This window comes from Trichechus manatus, unplaced genomic scaffold (assembly GCF_000243295.1).
Source record: "Trichechus manatus latirostris isolate Lorelei unplaced genomic scaffold, TriManLat1.0 scaffold00115, whole genome shotgun sequence".
Classification (NCBI taxonomy): domain Eukaryota; kingdom Metazoa; phylum Chordata; class Mammalia; order Sirenia; family Trichechidae; genus Trichechus; species Trichechus manatus.
The window spans coordinates 1,402,390-1,421,427 of NW_004444051.1; the positions used below are offsets into that span (position 1 = coordinate 1,402,390).

Consider the following 19,038-nt stretch of genomic DNA (forward strand, 5'->3'; position numbering starts at 1 on the left):
CAATTCTTTCTTTTTCACTTAAAATTTGTAGTTTGTACTTATTGACATTCTCTTTCAGGCCTATTTAGATGTGCAGCCTTTTAAATTATTATTATATATGATGCTGCTCTGTTTCCATGCCTCTCTGTGTACACAATAAGTTTTTTATTTTATTGCTGAATCATTGTATAATCTTTCTGATGACATTTTAATGGGCATTTAAATTTAATACATGTAATACAAGCAATACATGTAACGCAAATGAAGAGATGATACACAAAAAACTATGATTATCTTTGAACGTGCACAGACAGCTGCCTCCTGGCCAGTAGCAATTGTAAAATGCACCTTAATTTCAGAGACACAAAAATGAGAAGGGGGGTGTCCATCTTAGAACTGATTAAATATGCTATTATGAAGCATCTTACGTTACTCCATTATAATACTGTCCTGCCAGAAATCTACTTGGTTAGCCTCCTTGGTGTTAAAGACAAGGATTCCAGTAATTCACTCAAGTTCATCTCTCAGAATATTTACTCAGTATTTTAAAAAATACTTTCCAAGTTGACCTTAGGTAATCTCTAAAATAGCAGCAAAGATAAGGAGAAGGGGGAAATATTTAACATTTTCTGGTACTTTTGGGTATGAGAGAATTAAGGCAATATCCTCACAAGCCTAGAATAATTAAACTGCAAATGGCTATACTTTTTCAAACATCTTCTTTTAATTCCAGCAAATTAAAACAATCGAAAGGTACATGAGACGCTTGGAGTTTCACATTAGTAAGGTAAGTGACATCCTATTGTATTTCTTTGCCTCTGTTTTTTAGTTCTCAGTTACTGATCAATGCACCTTTGCCCTGAGCTGAGCATCTAGTCCATGGAGAATTTCTTATTTAATTGACTCCTAAGCAGATAAGCATATTAAGGCCTCCCACAGGCAAAAGAGATAGAGGAATAATGAGAACGAAAAGCCTGATAACCTGGAGCAGTTTTGACTGTACTTCAGTTCAGCAAACGTTCATTAAGTGCTTTCTCTGTAGCTTGCACTTTTTTGGCAGAGGGCTTACAGCCTCAGTGTAGTATGGTTAGAGGTAAGAGATTGAGTCAAGCTGCCCCTACAAAAAATGTCTTACATGGCAACTTTACACTCTGGTCCTGCGTACAACTTGGTACCACATACACTTCCTCATGAAGGCCTTTGAAGTATTGAAAGTCAGCTCTCATGTGCCTCCCTAAATCTTTCTAAAATTCTTGGTTCCTTCTGCTCTTCTTCATATGGCATAGTTGGCAGGTACCTTTCCACCCAAATTGCTCCCCTAGATGGGCACTGATTTGTAGGGTCTCTGACATCTAGTTCTCAACCTTATAAATAGTTCACGGTTAGTCCAACTAGCCTTGTATGGAGTGGAACTATCACCCCCTTGTTTTGGACACTCAAGAGTTATTGGTGCAACCTAAACAAGATCTCCCTTTGGGGACAGCTAAATCACACCATTAGCCATTCCTGTTCACTTCACATTGTTCCCGTCCACACTCATCTACCTCTCTTCCAAGTGGGAGACTGGGTGGTTTTACAAATGTTTCTGCAAGGAGTCAGAAGCCTTAGGTTCTAGCCTCAGCTCTGCCACATACTCAGTGGGCCATATAATCTATGTGGACCTTGGCGTTCCACTCTGTGAAATGAGAGTGGGAAGGGGCATGTACTTGATCTAGATAATCCTCAGAATCCTTTCTGCTTTAAATTCCAGGATGATTTATATGTGTGTATTGTCGTTAGTTGCCGTCGAGTCGATTCTGACTCATGGCGATCCCATGTGTACAGAGTAGAACTGCTCCGTAGGTTTTTCAAGGCTGTCACCTTTAGAAGCAGATCACCAGGTTTGTCTTCCAAGCTGCCTCTGGGTGGGTTTGAACTACCAACGTTTCAGCTATAGTAGTCAGGTAGGTAACCATTTGCGCCACTCAGCCATGCCTTTACGTGTGTATACCTATGTGTATGTTACTACCTTTGTAATTTTCCACTTTGAAAGATATTGATGACTTAGGCAAATCTGATATTGCTCCTATTTCAGATCAACTCAATACATAAAACAATGAAATCCATTAGAAGGTATTGTGCGGCAGGCAAGCCCCGACAAATTATTCTGCTAAGTTTGAAAAACAGGGAAAGAAAACAAAATCAGTATTAGGTTGGGTGTATTTATTAATCTTGTATCGATCCATGTTGGGTACAACAATCCTGATGGTTTTTAAAGGTCAGTGGTACTGTTTGCAGCATCTTATATAGGATAGCTAGTAAATAACGGAAACCCTGGTGCATAGTCGTTAAGAGCTACGGCTGCTAACCAAAAGGTCAGCAGTTCAAATCCACCAGGCGCTCCTTGGAAACTCTATGGGGCTGTTCTGTCTGTCCTATGGGGTCGCTGTGAGTCAGAATTGACTGGATGGCAAGGGGTTTGGTTTTTTGGGGGAATTAATAAATAATATTTATTGAATGAGTTAATCAGTTAATCAGTTTATTTGATGAGAGCCACTGCTGATTTACAGGTAAGACATATATTTGTCTGCAAATGGACTGGTTTCTGCTCAGGTGATGTACATAGATACCCTTTGTCTACACTGAAGTTTAACTCCATTTTGCTAGGATAGATTGATATTTGAATGAAAACAAAGAATAAACTTTTCTGTAAGTGTAAAGTAATAAACTAAATCATTACAGTTATACTAATGCATTGATGGATCACGGTAGAATTCTCACCTTCCATATGGGAGACTCGGGTTCAATTTCCAACCAATGCACTTCATGCACAGCCACCACCCATCTATCAGTGGAGGCTTGCATGTTGTTATGATGTTGAACAGGTTTCAGTAGAGCTTCCAGACTAGAATGGACTAGGAAGAAAGGCCTGGCAGTCTGCTTCCAAAAAATCAGCCAATGAAAACCCTATGGATCACAATGGTCTGATCCACAACCAATCATAGAGATGACCCAGGATCCGGCAGCGTTTCATTCCGTTGTGCATGGGGTCATCCTCATCAACAGAAACTAACACCACCACCACCAATGGTCTAGTGAGCAGTTTCCTTGTTGGAAAGATTAAAATCTCAGAGACTTTGGAGTACCCAGTAGTGAGGAAGGGGTCAAAAGGGCAGTTTCCTGAGAGATCACATGGATGAAATAACCTGGCCTGCATTGGAAGAGGTATTGGTGCCTGTGTTTCTAAAAGTTTGGCAGGCCTTCCCACATCAGAACCATCTGCAATGCTTATTTAAAATTTCAGATTCCCGGCCCAGCCCCAACCTACTGACTTAGCATCACAGCAGAGGTTTGGGCATCAGCATTTTAACAAGCTCACCAGGTGATTTTTAGTTTAGTTTTAACGTAGGGGAACCACCCTCTACACCAGTCAATAATATTTTATCAGTAGATATGCCACACCGTGAATCTTAAACCTACCTCTTAATCAGAAACAAGTCCATTGGCCCTGAAGACTAAAGACTATTCTTTTCAGAACTCGTGAACTCCTCTCAGCAAAGTTGAGTGAACTGATGAACTAAATAGCAACAAAGAATCCTTTAACTATGAGAATAATTTTCAGTCTCTTAATGTTCCCATCTAGGCTAAGTATTACTGACATCTATGTAGAGAAAGCAATTATGGAAAATTATACTACTCTAAGGGGAGTAGGAGCGTGGGTGGCACAAGCAGTTTGCACTCGGCTGCTAACCCAAAAATTGGCAGTTCAAACCCCCCCCCCCACTGACTCTGTGGAAGAAAGACCTGGCTAACTGCTTCCATAAAGATTATAGTCAAGATAACCCTATGGAGCAGTTCTACTCTGTAACACATGGGGTCACTGTGAGTCAGGGGCCAACTCAATATGGCAGCAGCTAACAATAGAAGGTAGCAGTAATGCTTTTTAGTGAACAGCCAAAACTGCCTTCAGAACAAAAGCAGTATCTTAAACTCTGAAATCTAGTATATTCATTGCCATCTTTGTCTGGATCTGCAGCTTAAGCCTCCTTTTTGAGGGAACAAAGTTTGTACTGAAATAAAAATTCAAGTGGTCCAGAAGTGATAGGTTTATGTTTGTTTCTGCTAATCCCTGGAGAGGTCTTCCTTTGTTATCTGCCTAAAAATCCCTGTAATTGAATACGGTCAGTTTAGTGTGTTCATAACTGAAGATAATATAAGACTATAGAGATAAACATCATCGGGAGTAACTTTAGGTTTTCTCAACGTCAACATGATTGATATTTTAGGATAGTTCTTGTTGTAAGGGGTTGTCTTGAGCATTGTAGGATGTTTAGCAGCATCCCCAGCCTCTACTCAGTAGATGCCTGTAGCACCACCCCAGCTGTGACAACTAAAAATGTCAGCAGAGATGGCCAAATAGTCCCTGAGGGCAAAATTGCCCCCAGGTGATTGAGAATCACAGCCTTAGAATTATTAAGTGGTTATCAGGCTTATGATAATGAGTATGAACAATAATCATTTCCAGAGATTATATTACTGTTTTGAAGCATAAGTGTAGAGGTATAGCAGGGAAAAAGTTCATTTTCATTGCTTCAATTCATTTTTTTTTAATTGTTGTGCTTTAAGTGAAAGTTTACAGTTCAAGTTAGTCTCTCATACAAAAATTTATACATACATTGTTATGTGACCCTAGTTGCTCTCCCTGTACTGTGACAGCACACTCCTCCTTTCCACCCCAGATTCCCTGTGTCCATTCAACCAGCTCCTGACCCTCTCTGCCTTCCCATCTTGCCTCTGGACAGGAGCTGCCCATTTAGTTTTATGTATCTACTTAAGCTAAGAAGCACACTCTTCACGAGTATCATTTTATGTCCAATAGTCCGGTCTAATCTTTGTCTTAAGAGCTGGCCTCAGGAATGGTTTCAGTTCTGGGCTAACAGAGAGCCTGGAGGCCATTTCTTCCCAGGTCCCTCCAGTCTCAAACAAACCACCAAGTCTGATCTTTTTACTAGAATTTAAGTTCTGTACCCCACTTTTCTCATGCTCTATCAGGGACTCTCTGTTGTGTTCCCTGTCAGGGCGGTCATTGGTGGTAACCGGGCACCATCTAGTTCTTTTGGTCTCAAGTTTATGAAGTCTCTGGTTTATGTAGCCCTTTCTGCCTCCTGGGCTGGTACCTTCCTTGTGTCCATGGTGTTCTTCATTCTGTTTTACTGCAGGTGGGTTGGGACCAATTGATGCGTCTTAGATGGCCGCTGGCTAGCTTTTAAGACCCCAGACACCACACACAAAGGGGGATGCAGTACTTTTTCTTAATAAGCCTTGTTATGCCAATTGACCTAGATGTCCCCCGAAACCATGATTCCCATACCTCTGCCCCTACTACTCTGTTCCTCGAAATGTTTGGTTGTATTCAGGAAACTTTTCAGCTTTGGTTTAGATCAGTTGTGCTGACTTCCCCTATAGTGTGTGCTGCCCTTCCTTTCACCTTAGATAATTCTTGTCTACTATCTAGTTAGTGAATACCACTGTCCCTCCCTCCCCACCCTCGTAACCATCAAAGAATGTTTTCTTCTGTGTTTAAAGCTTTCCTTGAGTTCTACTAATGGTGGTCTTATATAAATATTTGTCCTTTTGCGACTGACTAAATTCACTCAGCATAATGCCTTCCAGATTCCTCCGTGTTATTAGATGTTTTATGGCTTCATTGTTGTTCTTTATCATTGTGTTGTATTCCATTGCATGACTGTACCATGATTTGTTTATCCGTTTGTCCGTTGATGGGCACCTAGGTTGTTTCCATCTTTTTCCTATTGTGAACAGTGCTGCAATGAACATGGGTGTGCATATATCTATTCATGTGATTGCTCTTATTTCTCTAGGATATATTCCCAGGAGTGGGATTGTTGGATCATTTGGTACTTCTATTTCTAGCTTTTTAAGGAAGCGCCAAATCGATTTCCAAAGTGGTTGTACCATTTTCATTTTTTTAAATTGTGGTGTAATTTAGCAACAACAAAAAAAAAAATCACACTTCTTAAGTGTTCAGTTTGATAAGTTTTGACAATTGTGCTTCACCCTAACTTTAAAAATAACTTAATAACCTCGTTTTCCCTCTTTATTATTGAGCCAAGATTTTAACAAAAATTGCTTTTAATAAATAACACCAAGTTCTTAAAAAAAAAAAAAGCTGAATGTGGATGTGTGAATATCACCTGTGACAATACTTCTTAAAATAAAGTGATAATCGCCTAGTATATTACAAAGTTTTCACCTTGGTGTGAAACTACAAACTCCTTTAGTGTTTGTTCCATATATATAGAAGGCTCCTGGTAGTGCAGTGGTTAAGGGCTATGGCTTCTAACCAAAGGTCGGCAGTTCAAATCCACCAGCCACACCTTGGAAACCTTATGGGGCAGTTCTACTCTGTCCTATAGCCTCGACTCAACAGCAATAGGTTTGTCTTCATTACCCGATATTTGTCTCACACAGTCCACCAATGTTAAGTTCATTTTTATTTTTTATAATTTGAAAAGAAGGATCAAAGTCGAATCCTTTTAGAAATAGAAAATGGCTAATGTAGAAAGTGTTGTCACACACTTCTAGAAGATTCTCCTTGTTGAGGTCAGAAACATCAGGTACCTTAAGCACTTAACAATGACTTCTGTAACGTCCTTCAAGCGTGACAAATGTTTATATCCCCTGTGTTTCCTGTTTTGATTCTGACAGGTAGATGAACTCTATGAGGCTTATTGTATCCAAAGACGCCTCCAAGATGGTGCCAGCAAAATGAAGCAAGCCTTTGCAACGTCGCCTGCCAGCAAAGCTGCTCGGGAGAGTCTCTCAGAGATCAACCGGAGCTACAAAGAGTACACAGAGGTATGTGCTTACCCATTCAGGTGCTGAACCCCGCCCAGCCTTGTCAGAATTGTTGGTGACTGCTAAGAACAAGGCGAATGTTCTTCATTCCATTCCTTAGAGAGAGAAAATTTTCCTGTCTGCCTCGCTTGTATTTTTGGAGGTAATCAGTGGAATTTGTTTAATGACTATCAGGTGACGTAGCTGGTGGTGTTCTTGCGTAGGGCTTTCATTGGACTTGAGAGCAAGTATGCCTTTCTGAATCCCAAGCATCACCTTTCAGGCACTCATCCCCTGGTGCCTTGTGACATGCTTGTTCACATACTTGTTTTACCCTGACTACAAGATTTTAGACTCTTCAAAGGCATTCACTGATCTAATCATATACTTCTTTGTGCTCCTTACTTCCTTGCATGATCTGCACACATAGACTACAAGTGCTTATTGAAGAATTCAATGAATGAAGGAATAAGCTACATTGCCCCGATTTTTGCCACATAAATGCACTTCAAGATTCTCTAGCGTATAATCTGTTTTGTTGTTATTATTGTTAGCTGCGGTCAAGTCAGCCCCAACGCATGGCAACCTCATGTGTTACAGAGTAGAACTGCTCCATAGGGTTTTCTTGGGTGTAATCTCTACGCAAGCAGATCACCAGGCCTTTCTTCTGTGGAGCCGCTGGGTGGCTTTGAATTACCATCTTTTAGGTTAGCAGCTGTCGGAAACCACTTGCACCACCTGGGCTTCCAATCTAATCTAGCTTTGTCTGTGGAAGTTGAACAGACTCTGAGGTTAAAATGGTTACTCTAGGTGTCAAAGAGGGGTGTCAGTCCCCCTGCTTCCTCAGACTTTTTACGGTGAATTTTTCCTTCTCTCTTCAAGGAGACAAAGAACTGTGAACAGAAAAGTACCTTCCCTGGACCTGTCTCTGGGGCCCTAGCATATGACAAGGGAGGTTTTCACTCTTCCTGGGTCACCTAAAACCAATGTCTTTGATGAAATGCCTCAATTATTAAAGCAGCACTTCTCACTACCTCATGAGTCCTGGCTGAAAGATCAAATTTCATGAATGAAGTCATCAGCCTGGTGAGGGGCTGTCACACAATCCCAGAGCTGAGCATCTGCCTCAGCCCTGGGATTGGTTGGGCTTCCTGGATGACTTGCAGCAGGATCACTTCACATAACCAGCCCAGTGCCACCTCTTGTCTCAACCAATTTTATCCCTTGTCTTAGTTTCTTAGTGTTGCAACAGCAGAAATACCACAAGTGGATGGCTTTAACAAACTGAAAGTTATTTTCTCACAGTTTAGAAGGCTAGAAGTCCAAATTCAGGGCCCCGGCTCTAGGGGAAGGCTTTCTGTCTTTGCCAGCTCCGGGGGAGGGTCCTTGTCTCTTCAACTTCTGTTCCTTGGCTCCTTGGGGATCATCATGTGGCATGGCATCTGTCTCCCCCCATCTCTGCTTTCTTGCTGCTTGCTTCTTAATCTGCTCCTTTTATATCGCAAAAGAGATTGACTCAAGACACACCCTACACTAATATTCTCATTAACCTATCAGAAAAACCATTCCCAAATGGAATTATAACCACAGGTATTAAAAAAAAAAAAAAAAAAAAAAACCCATTGCCGTCAAGTCGATTCCAACTCATAGCAACCCTATAGGACAGGGTAGAACTGCTCCGTAGGGTTTCCAAGGAGCTGCTGGTGGATTCCAACTGCCGACCTTTTGATTAGCAGCCATAGCTCTTAACCACTACGCCACCAGGGCTCCAACCACAGGTATAGAGGTTAGCATTTACAACACATATTTTGGGGGGGGACACAATTCAATCCACAACATCCCTTCTTGTGGCCTGAAACAGGGCTTCTTAACCTAAGTCCCGCTTTCAGAATAATGTTTTGTAAATGATAAAATACAAGGGAATTCAAAGGAAACAAATTATACTGAAATACTGTTATTTCAATATTGTCACTGCAGTTTTCAAAATATTTTTAAAAATCAAATTTGAGATATAGTCTTCTGCAGCTTCTTTATTAACACATCAGATTACAAGATCTCTAGCAGTGGGTCTAATACCTACTGAAATTTCAAAGTAGTGAAAAGTGTAATCGATTTTTCAAGGTATCTGCAGCAAATGATGTGACATGAAAACACGTGGTTTCTATTGGTGACAAAGTCACAGGTACTGCTAATACTGATGTGGCTTGTTTTCTACATTTGTGCTATCAGGAGATGTTAAGTTTCAGCTAGAGGTTGGTGAAAATAAAGATGTGATTTTCCCCTCCACTATTCAAGTTTACAGACCTCCAAGTTGAGAATCCTTGGCCTAGAAGAAGCCTTAGTTCATGAGGCCTCATTTCTACCTGTCTCTGAAATCAGATCAGCTTCTAATTACAGTGACTGTCATGTTGCAAACAGTTAAGCAGTCAGCTGCTAACCAAAGGTTGGCAGTTTGAATCCACCCAGAGGCATCTCAGAAGAAAAGCCTGGCAATCTACCTCTGAAAAATCAGCCATTGAAAACCCTATGGAGCACAGTTCTACTCTGGTTTTTGCCCGTAGTACATAGGCAGAAAACTGACCAGTGGCATTTAGGAGCTGCCTGACCTGGCATTGTTCAGAAACAGCCACCCTTGGTCAAGTGCCAGGGCACAGAATCATGACTTCACTCACAAAAATCAAAGATGTGGAGTGCGGATTTGACAAGCGAAAAGGCCACCTTAGAGAGAGAAGAAGTTCAGGAACTCTGTAGTTTCATACCTCCTCTGCTATCAGGTGATTTTGCATCTGTCTGCATATAACCACCTTGAAAGCCAGGATTGTATCACAAGAGGCATTAGGGCAAGATGCCTCTGGGTACAATAGTCATCATCAGCTGCACGTGTGAGACAGAAGAAAATTCTGACCATAGATGTCCCAAGTGTTAAAGTAACTGGCCCTCAAGTTTTTCAGTGACACCGATAGTGATCCTGACATAACATAGTTGATATTGCTGAAAAACATGATGTGTTCTTTAACAGAGATGCCCAAGACTCTTGAAAAAGAACCTTGGTTTATAATACGGAGTCTTTGTTTCCAAAACTATCAGGCTGCATAGAACTCAGACTTGAGGACTTTTTCCCCAGCTTTGTTAAGCTGCTTAAGGTCCTGCAAGCTTACAAGGGGAAAGGCAATGCCATTCTCTTTGCATTCCATCTGCACCAGTTGAGAAAAATCATATTGGAGCAGAACAAAGTACGAATCAGAACCTCTAGCCTTACAAATCAGTGCTGAAGTCATCAGCAAACAAAATTCAAATGGCTAGTAATATCTGCCAGTACTCACTGAATTGGCCTTGTTTTAGCCAGAGCCTCCACCCCCAAGGCCACAGCCTAGATGGTGGCTGGCTATGGAGGAGGAATCCTGCAGATGCCTCCAGGGGGCTGGAATGGGGACTCTGCTTAGTATAGCAGAGGTGGCACCTAAAGATTATGCTGTGATGAACCCCTGAAACTACTGCCCTTAGATAATCTTTAAACCTTAAACCAAAAATATCCCCTAAAGTCTTCTTAAAACCAAACAATAGTTTAGCTTAACTAGTAAAGAATGTCTGCCTTGAGCATTGTGCTCTTTCGAGGTCTATCTATTTGGGATCAGACTGACAACAGCAATTGGAAAGATTAGATAGGAACCTTAGGGGACAGTGAGTTTATGTTAATGGAGGAGGAACAACTCAGAAAAGGAGAGTGAGAATGGTTCACAACTTGAAGAATGTAATCAATGTCACTAAATTGTACATGTAGAAACTGTTGAATTGGTGTATGTTTTGCTGTGTATATTCTCAACAACAACTACAAAACAAATTGCTGTATGACCCAGCAATTTCCTTCCTAGGTATACACTTAAAAGACCTGAAAGCATTATTCACAGGACCAAAAGGTGGAAACAACCCAAGTGTCCCTCAACAGATGAATGGATAAACAAAAGGGGGTATATCCATACAATGGAGTATTACTCAGCCATAAAGAGAACTGAAGTCCTGATACATGCTATGACATGGATTAACCTTGAAAACACTATGCTGAGTAAAATAAGTCAGAAGCAAAAAGAGAATTACTATATGACCCCACCTATATGAAGTTTGTAGAGTAGGCAAATATATGTAAAGACAAAAGTTTTTCTAGTGGTTGAGGGAGGGAAATAGGGAGTTATTGCTTAAGAGGTACCACGTTTCTGTTTAGGGAGATAAAAAACATTTGGAAACGGATAGTGGTTGATGGTTGCACAACATGGTGAATATACTTAATGTCACTGAATTGTACACTTAAAAAATGGTCAAAATGGCTAATTTTTGAAAATTTTTTAAAAGTTTTTTGATTGTATTTTAGATGAGGGTTTACCAAGCAAATTAGTTTCTCATTAAACAATTAATACACATATTGTTTAGTGACATTGGTTGCCAACATGGCAAAATGTCAACACTCTCCCTTCTAGACCTTGGGTTCCCTATTACCAGCTTTCCTGTCCTCTCCTGCCTTCTCGTCCTTGCCCCTGAGCTGGTGTGCCCATTTATTCTTGTTTTGTTTTATGGGGCTGCCTAATCTTTGGCTGAAGGGTAAACCTCAGGAGTGACTTCATTACTGGGCTAAAAGGGTGTCCAGGCGCCATACTCTCGGGGTTTCTCCAGTCTCTGTCAGACCAGTAAACTTGGTCTTTTTTTTTTTTTTTGTGAGTTAGAATTTTGTTCTACATTTTTCTCCAGCTCCTCCGGGACCCTCTATTGTGATTCCTATCAGAGCAGTTGGCAGTGGTAGCTGGGCACCATCTGGGTGTTAGTTGTGCTGTACTCAGTCTGGTGGAGGCTGTGGTAGTTGTGGTCCATTAGTCCTTTGGACTAATCTTTCCCTTGTGTCTTTGGTTTTCTTCATTCTCTCTTGCTCCAGACTGGGTGAGACCAGTGGAGTATCTTAGATGGCCACTCACAAGCTTTTAAGACCCCAGACGCTACTCACCAAAGTATGATGTAGAACATTTTCTTTATAAAGTATGTTCTGCAAAATGGCAAATGTTTTGTTATATATATTTTACCACAATAAAACTTTTTTTAAAAAGCTTATGCTGGCCAACTTGCAAAAAGGCCTCACTGGGGACGGTCCCCGGCCATAGCACTTTTCTGTTTGATTTCTCACTCTGACTGCTTGGTTTAGGCCCTCATACTGAGGAATTAGGACTGCAGTAGTTATGTATCTAACCACACGCACAGATGGCATCAGTCCTTCTGTCTTTCCTCTTTCCTCAACCTTCAAGTGAGGTCAGACCTAGGAATCGTCGTCAGGGTGCTGTAGCACTCACTAGAGCAGAACTGAGCTCCTGAGCTCTCTTTGCCCTAAATTTTTATTACGAAAAATTTCAAACCTACAGAAAAGTTAAAAGAAGAGTATATGTTCCCTTTCTTTCTCTTCCTCCCTCTCTCCCTTCCTTCCTTCTTTTTTTGGCTAAACGGTTTGACAGTAACTAGTAGACCTCATGACACTTCACCTGCTAAATATTTTAGCACTATCCCTTAATAGTAAGCTATGCAATCTGTGTATCCCCTTCATAACCGCATACCATGATCACAACTAAGAGAATTAACAGTAGTTCTACAGAATTACCTAATATCCCGTCCATATTCAGATTGGCCCCATTTGGCCCACTAATGTCTTTTATAGCTGTTTTAGCTTATTTAAGGTTCCTGGATGGCACAAATGGTTTGCACTCAGCTACTAACCTAAAGGTTGGCAGTTCAAACCCACCCAGTGGTGCCATGAAAGAAAGGCCAGGCAATTACAGCCAACAAAACCCCATGGAGCAATTTTCTTTTTCTTTTTTTTTTTTGCTTGTCTTTCAAATCAAGATGCCATCAGGATTACCACATTGTGTTTGGTTGTTATGTCTCTTTAGTCCTTTTTATCTAGAATTTTTTTTCACGATACCGCCTTTTTGTAGAGTCCAGGCCTGTTCTTACAGAATAGCCTTATATTCTGGATTTGTTAGTTCATGATATAATTTCACTAGTTCTTCTAGACCTAAATGTCGTGTACCCTAGGAAAGAGACTTGCTTAGACTCAGCTTAAACATTTCATCAGGAATACTTCATAGTCAGTGCCACATAACTCACTGCAGACAGGTAAGTACCTGCCTTCTGTTGTTTGCGTGGTGTTCTCCACAGCTGTTAGAACGTCATGTGCTTTGAGCTGTTGTGTGGAAGAAGGGGCACTGTGACATGGTCTCCTGTTCTCTCCACAGAACATGTGCGCCATTGAAGCGGAGCTGGAGAATCTGCTGGGGGAGTTCTCCATCAGAATGAAAGGTATTCTTTTTCCTGTTCAGAGGGAATAAAGAGCAGCCTCTGTAGAGCATCTTGACGTTTGAGAGGACACGCTATTTTTATATTCCTTGCAAAGACACTGAGCCGCCCACTCTCAACCCTCCCTGCTTACATGAATTTACTGATGCTCCAGAACCTTCTCATCCTGAGACACTCTTAAAAAAAAATGTTTATTATGACAGATTTTCAAACATACACAAAAGAGATGAGATTACATTGAACCCCCATAAGCCCACTACCTAGATTTAATAATTAGGAAGATGTTGCCACATTTGCATCATCTGTTTTCATGTTTTATTTTTCCTTTCATGAAATAGTTTAAAATAAAGCCCAGATATGTCAGTCCACCCTTGTATACTTTGGTATGTGTCTCTTATAGGATAGGGACATTTTCTTACATAACCCAAGTACTCTCACATTATCACATCTAACATAATGAATAAGCCTTTGTTTTTAACCCATTCCATTATTAGATTTCCTCAGTTGTCTCCAAAATGCTTTTTATAGTTGGTTTGTTCAAATCAGGATCCAAACATTATGATTGCTTGCTAAATGTATTTCTTCTTGTTATTGTTAGCTGCCATAAAGTTAGCCCTAATTCATGGTGACCTCATGTATGACAGAACAAAACACTGTGCCATCTCCATGATTGGCTGCAGATCAGACCATTATGATCCATAGGGTTTACACTGGCTGATTTTCAAAAGTAAATCACCAGGCGTTTCTTCCTAGTCTGTCTCAGTCTGGAAGCCGCACTGAAACCTGTTCAGCTTCATAGCAACAGGCAAGCCTTTACTGACAGACATATCTCTTAAAAACCAAACCAAACCCATTGCCGTCAAGTCAATTCCAACTCATAGCAATCCTATAGGACAGAGTAAAACTGCCCCATAGAGTTTCCAAGGAGCAGCTGGTGGATTTGAACAGCTGACCTTTTGGTTAGCACCCTGAGCTCTTAACCACTGTGCCACCAGGGCTCTGACGTATCTCTTAGGTACCCTTTAAACCTAAAGCTAATCCCTACCCCGTTTTTCCTACCATTGACATATCACAGAAATCACTGTTGTATAGAATATTCCACATTCTGGACTTGTCTGTTGTCTTCTTCATGGTGTCACTTAAATTGTTCCTTTATCCCCCATGTTTTCTCTAAATTGCCTACCAATTCTTTGTTCTTCCTGTTAATCCCACCACGACCGTGCCTTTTCCTCTGTTTTTCCAAGTGCCTTTCAGGTAGTTATTCCAGAAAGTTCCAATCTATTATTGATTTATATCATAGCATCTTCAGAAGAAGAAGGAACTCAGGTTCTAGAATACAGACCATCACCCAGGTGTTGTCAGATTTGCAGCTCAGTGGCCAGGCAGGGCTATCAAACAAGCAGCCATCACAGCAAGCCCACTTGTCTTCTGGTTTTAGCGTTTTCAATTGCAGCAGAGAGGGCTGATGTTTACTCATTTCTTTTTCTGAGGTTTCTTAGCAGCTTGATCTCGGGTTGCTAATAGGGACTTAATCACCATCTTGCCTACTTTATGCAATTAAGGGAGTAAAGATGGGGGACTGTTTTTAAAGGCGCTCAACAGGAAGGGTTCATTTTCGAATGAGTCATCTAACGCAGGAGGGAAATTTTTCTGTCAAGTACTATCTATGTATGACACAAGAGAGCTTCTTGTGTGAGTGGTCCCGGAATAATAACAACCTTGACCCTAAATTTCCCAAAGGGCTGCGCTCTTCTCTTCTGCAGATCTAATAGACAATCAGTCTATTATTGAGATGGTTCTTAAATCTCAACACTTATTTCACAACTGAGATTCAGGCATCTGTGCCTTTTCAGTTTTTTAGGTCTGCTCTCTTCATTTTGGGGTCCTCATCTGAGTCCAAGCCAGCCATTTGCCCTTGCATCGATTCCAACTCATGGCAACCCCATGTATGTCAGAGTAGAATTGTTCTCCAGAGGGTTTTCAATGACTGATTTTTTGGAAGTAGATTGCCAGGCCTTTCTTCCAAAGCACCTCTGGGTAGATTCAAACCTCCAGTCTTTTGCTTAGCAGTTGAGTCAGTGGTTCCCAAACCACTCAGGCCCTGCCCCCATCCTGGCAAGTCAGAATCCAGTATTCCAGGGCAGAGCCCTGGAATATTTTTCAAAACTGTCACTATGCTTCTACAATCAGCCTCATTTGGGAAACAACTGCCCTAAATCAGTGTTTAGCAGAAAATGCCTCCCTCCACTTCCCCCTACACTCACACAGCAGCCATGCAGACAAGCACAGTTGTGGAGACTCACAGCCTCAGAGAAGTTTAGATTGAGCCTGTCCTATGACTGTTAATACAAGGAGCACCGTATTTCCTCTATTTCTGATACTGTTAACAAATGCATCAATGTCCAGAGTGGTGATAACCTCCCCATTTTATGGATGGGAAATGGAGGCCCAGAGTGGTTAAAGGGCTTGTCCCAGAAGTCCCAGAGTAAGTTGGAGTCAGTCTTGGAACTGACCTTTGGCTCCTAATGCCTTCCCACCCCCAATCCCATAATATGCTAGAAGTTCTAACAGAGCAGAGCAGGTACTATAAACCATTGCTCGAAGAATGGTCTTGTCTATAGGAGGATCCTCTCCAACCTAGCACACAGGCACCCTGGGAATGAGGTGGGAGGAAAGGGACCCCCAACCCACCAGATCTGGGGCCTCAGACCTGGTGGTTTCTGGGGGTGATGTTAGCACTGGGTTACAGTGGGCTATCACAATGGACTGACACAACTTTCTGTTGCTCCTGCTCTTCCGTCTCTGCCTCTCTGCTAGGGTGTTCTCTCTTTCCTGCCTGATCCGCTTCCTTAGCTTCTATCTGGACTCAGGTCTCTCCCATGGAGCCTCTCACACCTGAAATTGATCCTCCATATTCATGAATCGATTTCTCTCACTCCACTTTCCTAATCTAATATGAAACTCAGAAACTGTCTGTGATGCCTTCCAGGGGTAATGCCCCCATGGAAATCTTACTCTCCCTCAACAAAGGGAAAGGGAAACCGCCTCATGCTGCTAAGAAATCCTTTACCTTTGCAATTACTACTTTATTGTCTGTTACTCATTCTAGCAAAACAACCACCCCCAACATACATGTTGACATAAACCGAGAATATTTCATAATATTCTCAGACCTAGTAACCCCAACTTCCTCGTACCACACCCTTCCACACTTCCCTTTTATCCCCATCCCCAACACAGACAAAAGAGTAGGGGGTGAAGGTGATGATGAAAAAGACAATTGATCAAGGGCTTACTGACTTCTGCTAATAGGCCAGGCACTAGGGTGCATCCAGACCGGTGTTTCACGGCTTTGAGTTCCTTATAATCTACTGGAGAAAATGGACATAGGAACCAGTGTGTTCTAATTCATCAATGGGATCAATGACCTCCTAGACTAAGAGTGTGACCAGACTGCTGCAGAAGTTGGCAGTGGTAAAAGAAAGAGTCCACAATGTAACCTCTGAATTAGAATGAACGGGACCATTTTTCTAGGCAGCCAGAACAGCACTGGAACGGCACATACCAAAAAGGGGGAAAGCATGTTCAACAATGACCGGTAGCCTAGTGTGTCTGCAGCTCTTGTTGGAAGAAGAGTTGTGGAGAGTTAGTAGGGGCCAGATTGTGAAGAACCTCGAATGCCAGGCTAAACTGGAGAACTAGATCCATAAACTCTCAACCAGCATGGAAGTTAAGAGATCTGGTGCCTTAGGGAGAATTGGTTCTCTTCCTAATTACTGTACTTAGTTCACATTAAGTTCCAGCTTTCAGGGCAATTAGGAGAGGTCAGATTTCTGGAGAGGGAAGGAACACCAGCAAGCTAGTAAATCTGCATTGCTTATGCCTGGTCAATAAATCAGCAAGTTTGTAGTGGGAGTCCCATTTATCTACTTGGCTGTTTCCCTTGGAGTAGGAAGTGTGACTCTTGGAGAGGAAAATCATCATAGAACTAGGAAAATTGATGGGGAGAGTTCTCTGGCAGAATGGTCCCAAGCAGAGGAAGAAAATGGTGTGTGGTACAGAGGCATAGGGAGGGTAACAAGTGCCCAGGGGCAATCTCTAAGTTGGGACTCCCCCAACCCAATTTCAAAATGAATAGATGTTGATAGTGACAAGGCATCAGCAAAAACACCTTCCCCCGTCTTGTCCAGCTGCCTCAGGCGCCTTTCGTATTTGTGGAGCCTTGGAATGTCATTCCACACCTCATCTGGTGCCCCCTTGCAATTGTGCCCTTCCCACCCCCCCACCCCCCATGCCTCTGGTGTAGTATAGCCTCTGGGCCTCCAAACAAGGCCATGGAGGAGTTGTTATATCAGTAAAGGCAAGTGCATGGTAAAACATCCAGAAAGTAAAGGAAGAGGCACCATGAAAATAAACATCCCCTGACCCCACCACCTCTGCATACTCATCCCTCAGAGGTAGCCCCTCTTGATGGTTTTTTGAGTGTCCAAGGAAAGCTTTCAGACAATGCAGCAGTAATCACAAAACTGCTGAGAAAACATTAAGCTCATCCCAGAGGTGAAGATCCCCACAGGCCCCCAGACCAGAGCCTGAGGGAAACCTGGCCAGGCCTATAAGACATTAGACTATAAAGTTAATTGCCCCACTGTTAGTGCCAGTTCAGCGACCAGTACCAAGAGCAGCTTATACAGCAGATAAAACCCTAAGAAGCACAGCAGCAGGACTGTTTTGGCCTGGCTATCGCCATTTTGAAGCCCTGATGGCTCAGTGGTTAAGAGCTTGGCTGCTAACCAAAAGGTCAGCAGTTCGAATCCACCAGCCCCTCCTTGGAAACTCTATGGGGCAGTTCTACTTTGTCCTGTAGGGTCACTATGAGTCAGAATTGATTCTACGGCAATGGGTTTTATTTTTAATTGCCATTTTGGTCCATTATTACTATAATCAAGGAATCACTGGTGTCACTACAAGTTATTTCAAGAAATTTTACTTTGATAGCATGGGGCGAGAAGCTCAAAAACATCACTGTCAAGTACCTTTCTCCCATTTAGTTAGGTTCTTTGAATATGAAATTTTTGATAATTTTGAAAGAAAAAAAAATCCTGAAAGAATTTTTCCCCTTTACTTTCCTTTAGCCAGCAAAATTACCAGGTCAGTTTCTTTTATACCAGGCTTTCATTGTAAATTGCACACCTAAACAGGCAATGGATTGATCCTGAACTAATTTGCAGTGGTTTTTAAAGAGCACTTTGGCTTTTCTTGGAATTGGCTTGTCCAGCTTTGGATTTATAAAAGTCAGTTGTGCTTTCCTTCAGAAGTATTTAAAAAAAAAAAAAAAGACCAACTAAATCCTCCAGAAAATTATTAGTGAAAAATTGTCCTACCAAATTCTGCTTTTATTTTAGAAAATCCTTTCAAGTGGCTTGTTATGTTCTAATTATTAGTGAAAACTGTACCTATATGAACTGACTCCTTGGGAAAGGAACGGCGAGCTGATGAGTTGCTGCCATCTAGTGGCAGATGATGGTAACAATAAATGCATTTTAAGCATACCTGGTAGCGCAATGGTTAAGAGCTCAGTTGCTAACCAAAAGGGCAGCAGTTCAAATCCACCAGCCACTCCTTGGAAACCCTATGGGGCAGTTCTACTCTGTCCTATAGGGTCACTATGAGTCAGAATCAACTTAACAGCAATGGGTTTAGAGCTATGCTAGGAGTCCCTGGGTGGCTCAAACAGTTAAGCAGTCAGCTACTAAATGAAAGGTTGGTGGTTCAAACTCACCCAGAGGCACCTTGGAAGCGAGGCCTGGTGATCTGCTTCTGAAAGGTCACAGCCATGAGAACTATGGAGCACAGTTTTACTCTGACACACATGGAGTTGCCGTAAGTCAGAATGGA

General features: G+C 41.8%; 1 protein-coding gene across 5 annotated transcripts in view; it reads left to right on the forward strand.

Moving 5' to 3' along the window:
- The window catches only part of RIPOR2 (RHO family interacting cell polarization regulator 2), a 166,607-nt gene that overhangs the window by 82,872 nt on the left and 64,697 nt on the right, over positions 1-19,038 (forward strand). For all 5 annotated transcript variants that reach the window (XM_004383980.3, XM_023738334.1, XM_023738335.1 and 2 more), the window contains exons 6-8: positions 713-766; positions 6,688-6,837; positions 13,083-13,146. In XM_004383980.3, the coding sequence (XP_004384037.2) occupies positions 713-766; positions 6,688-6,837; positions 13,083-13,146 (268 nt within the window). The remainder of the gene's footprint in view (positions 1-712; positions 767-6,687; positions 6,838-13,082; positions 13,147-19,038) is intronic.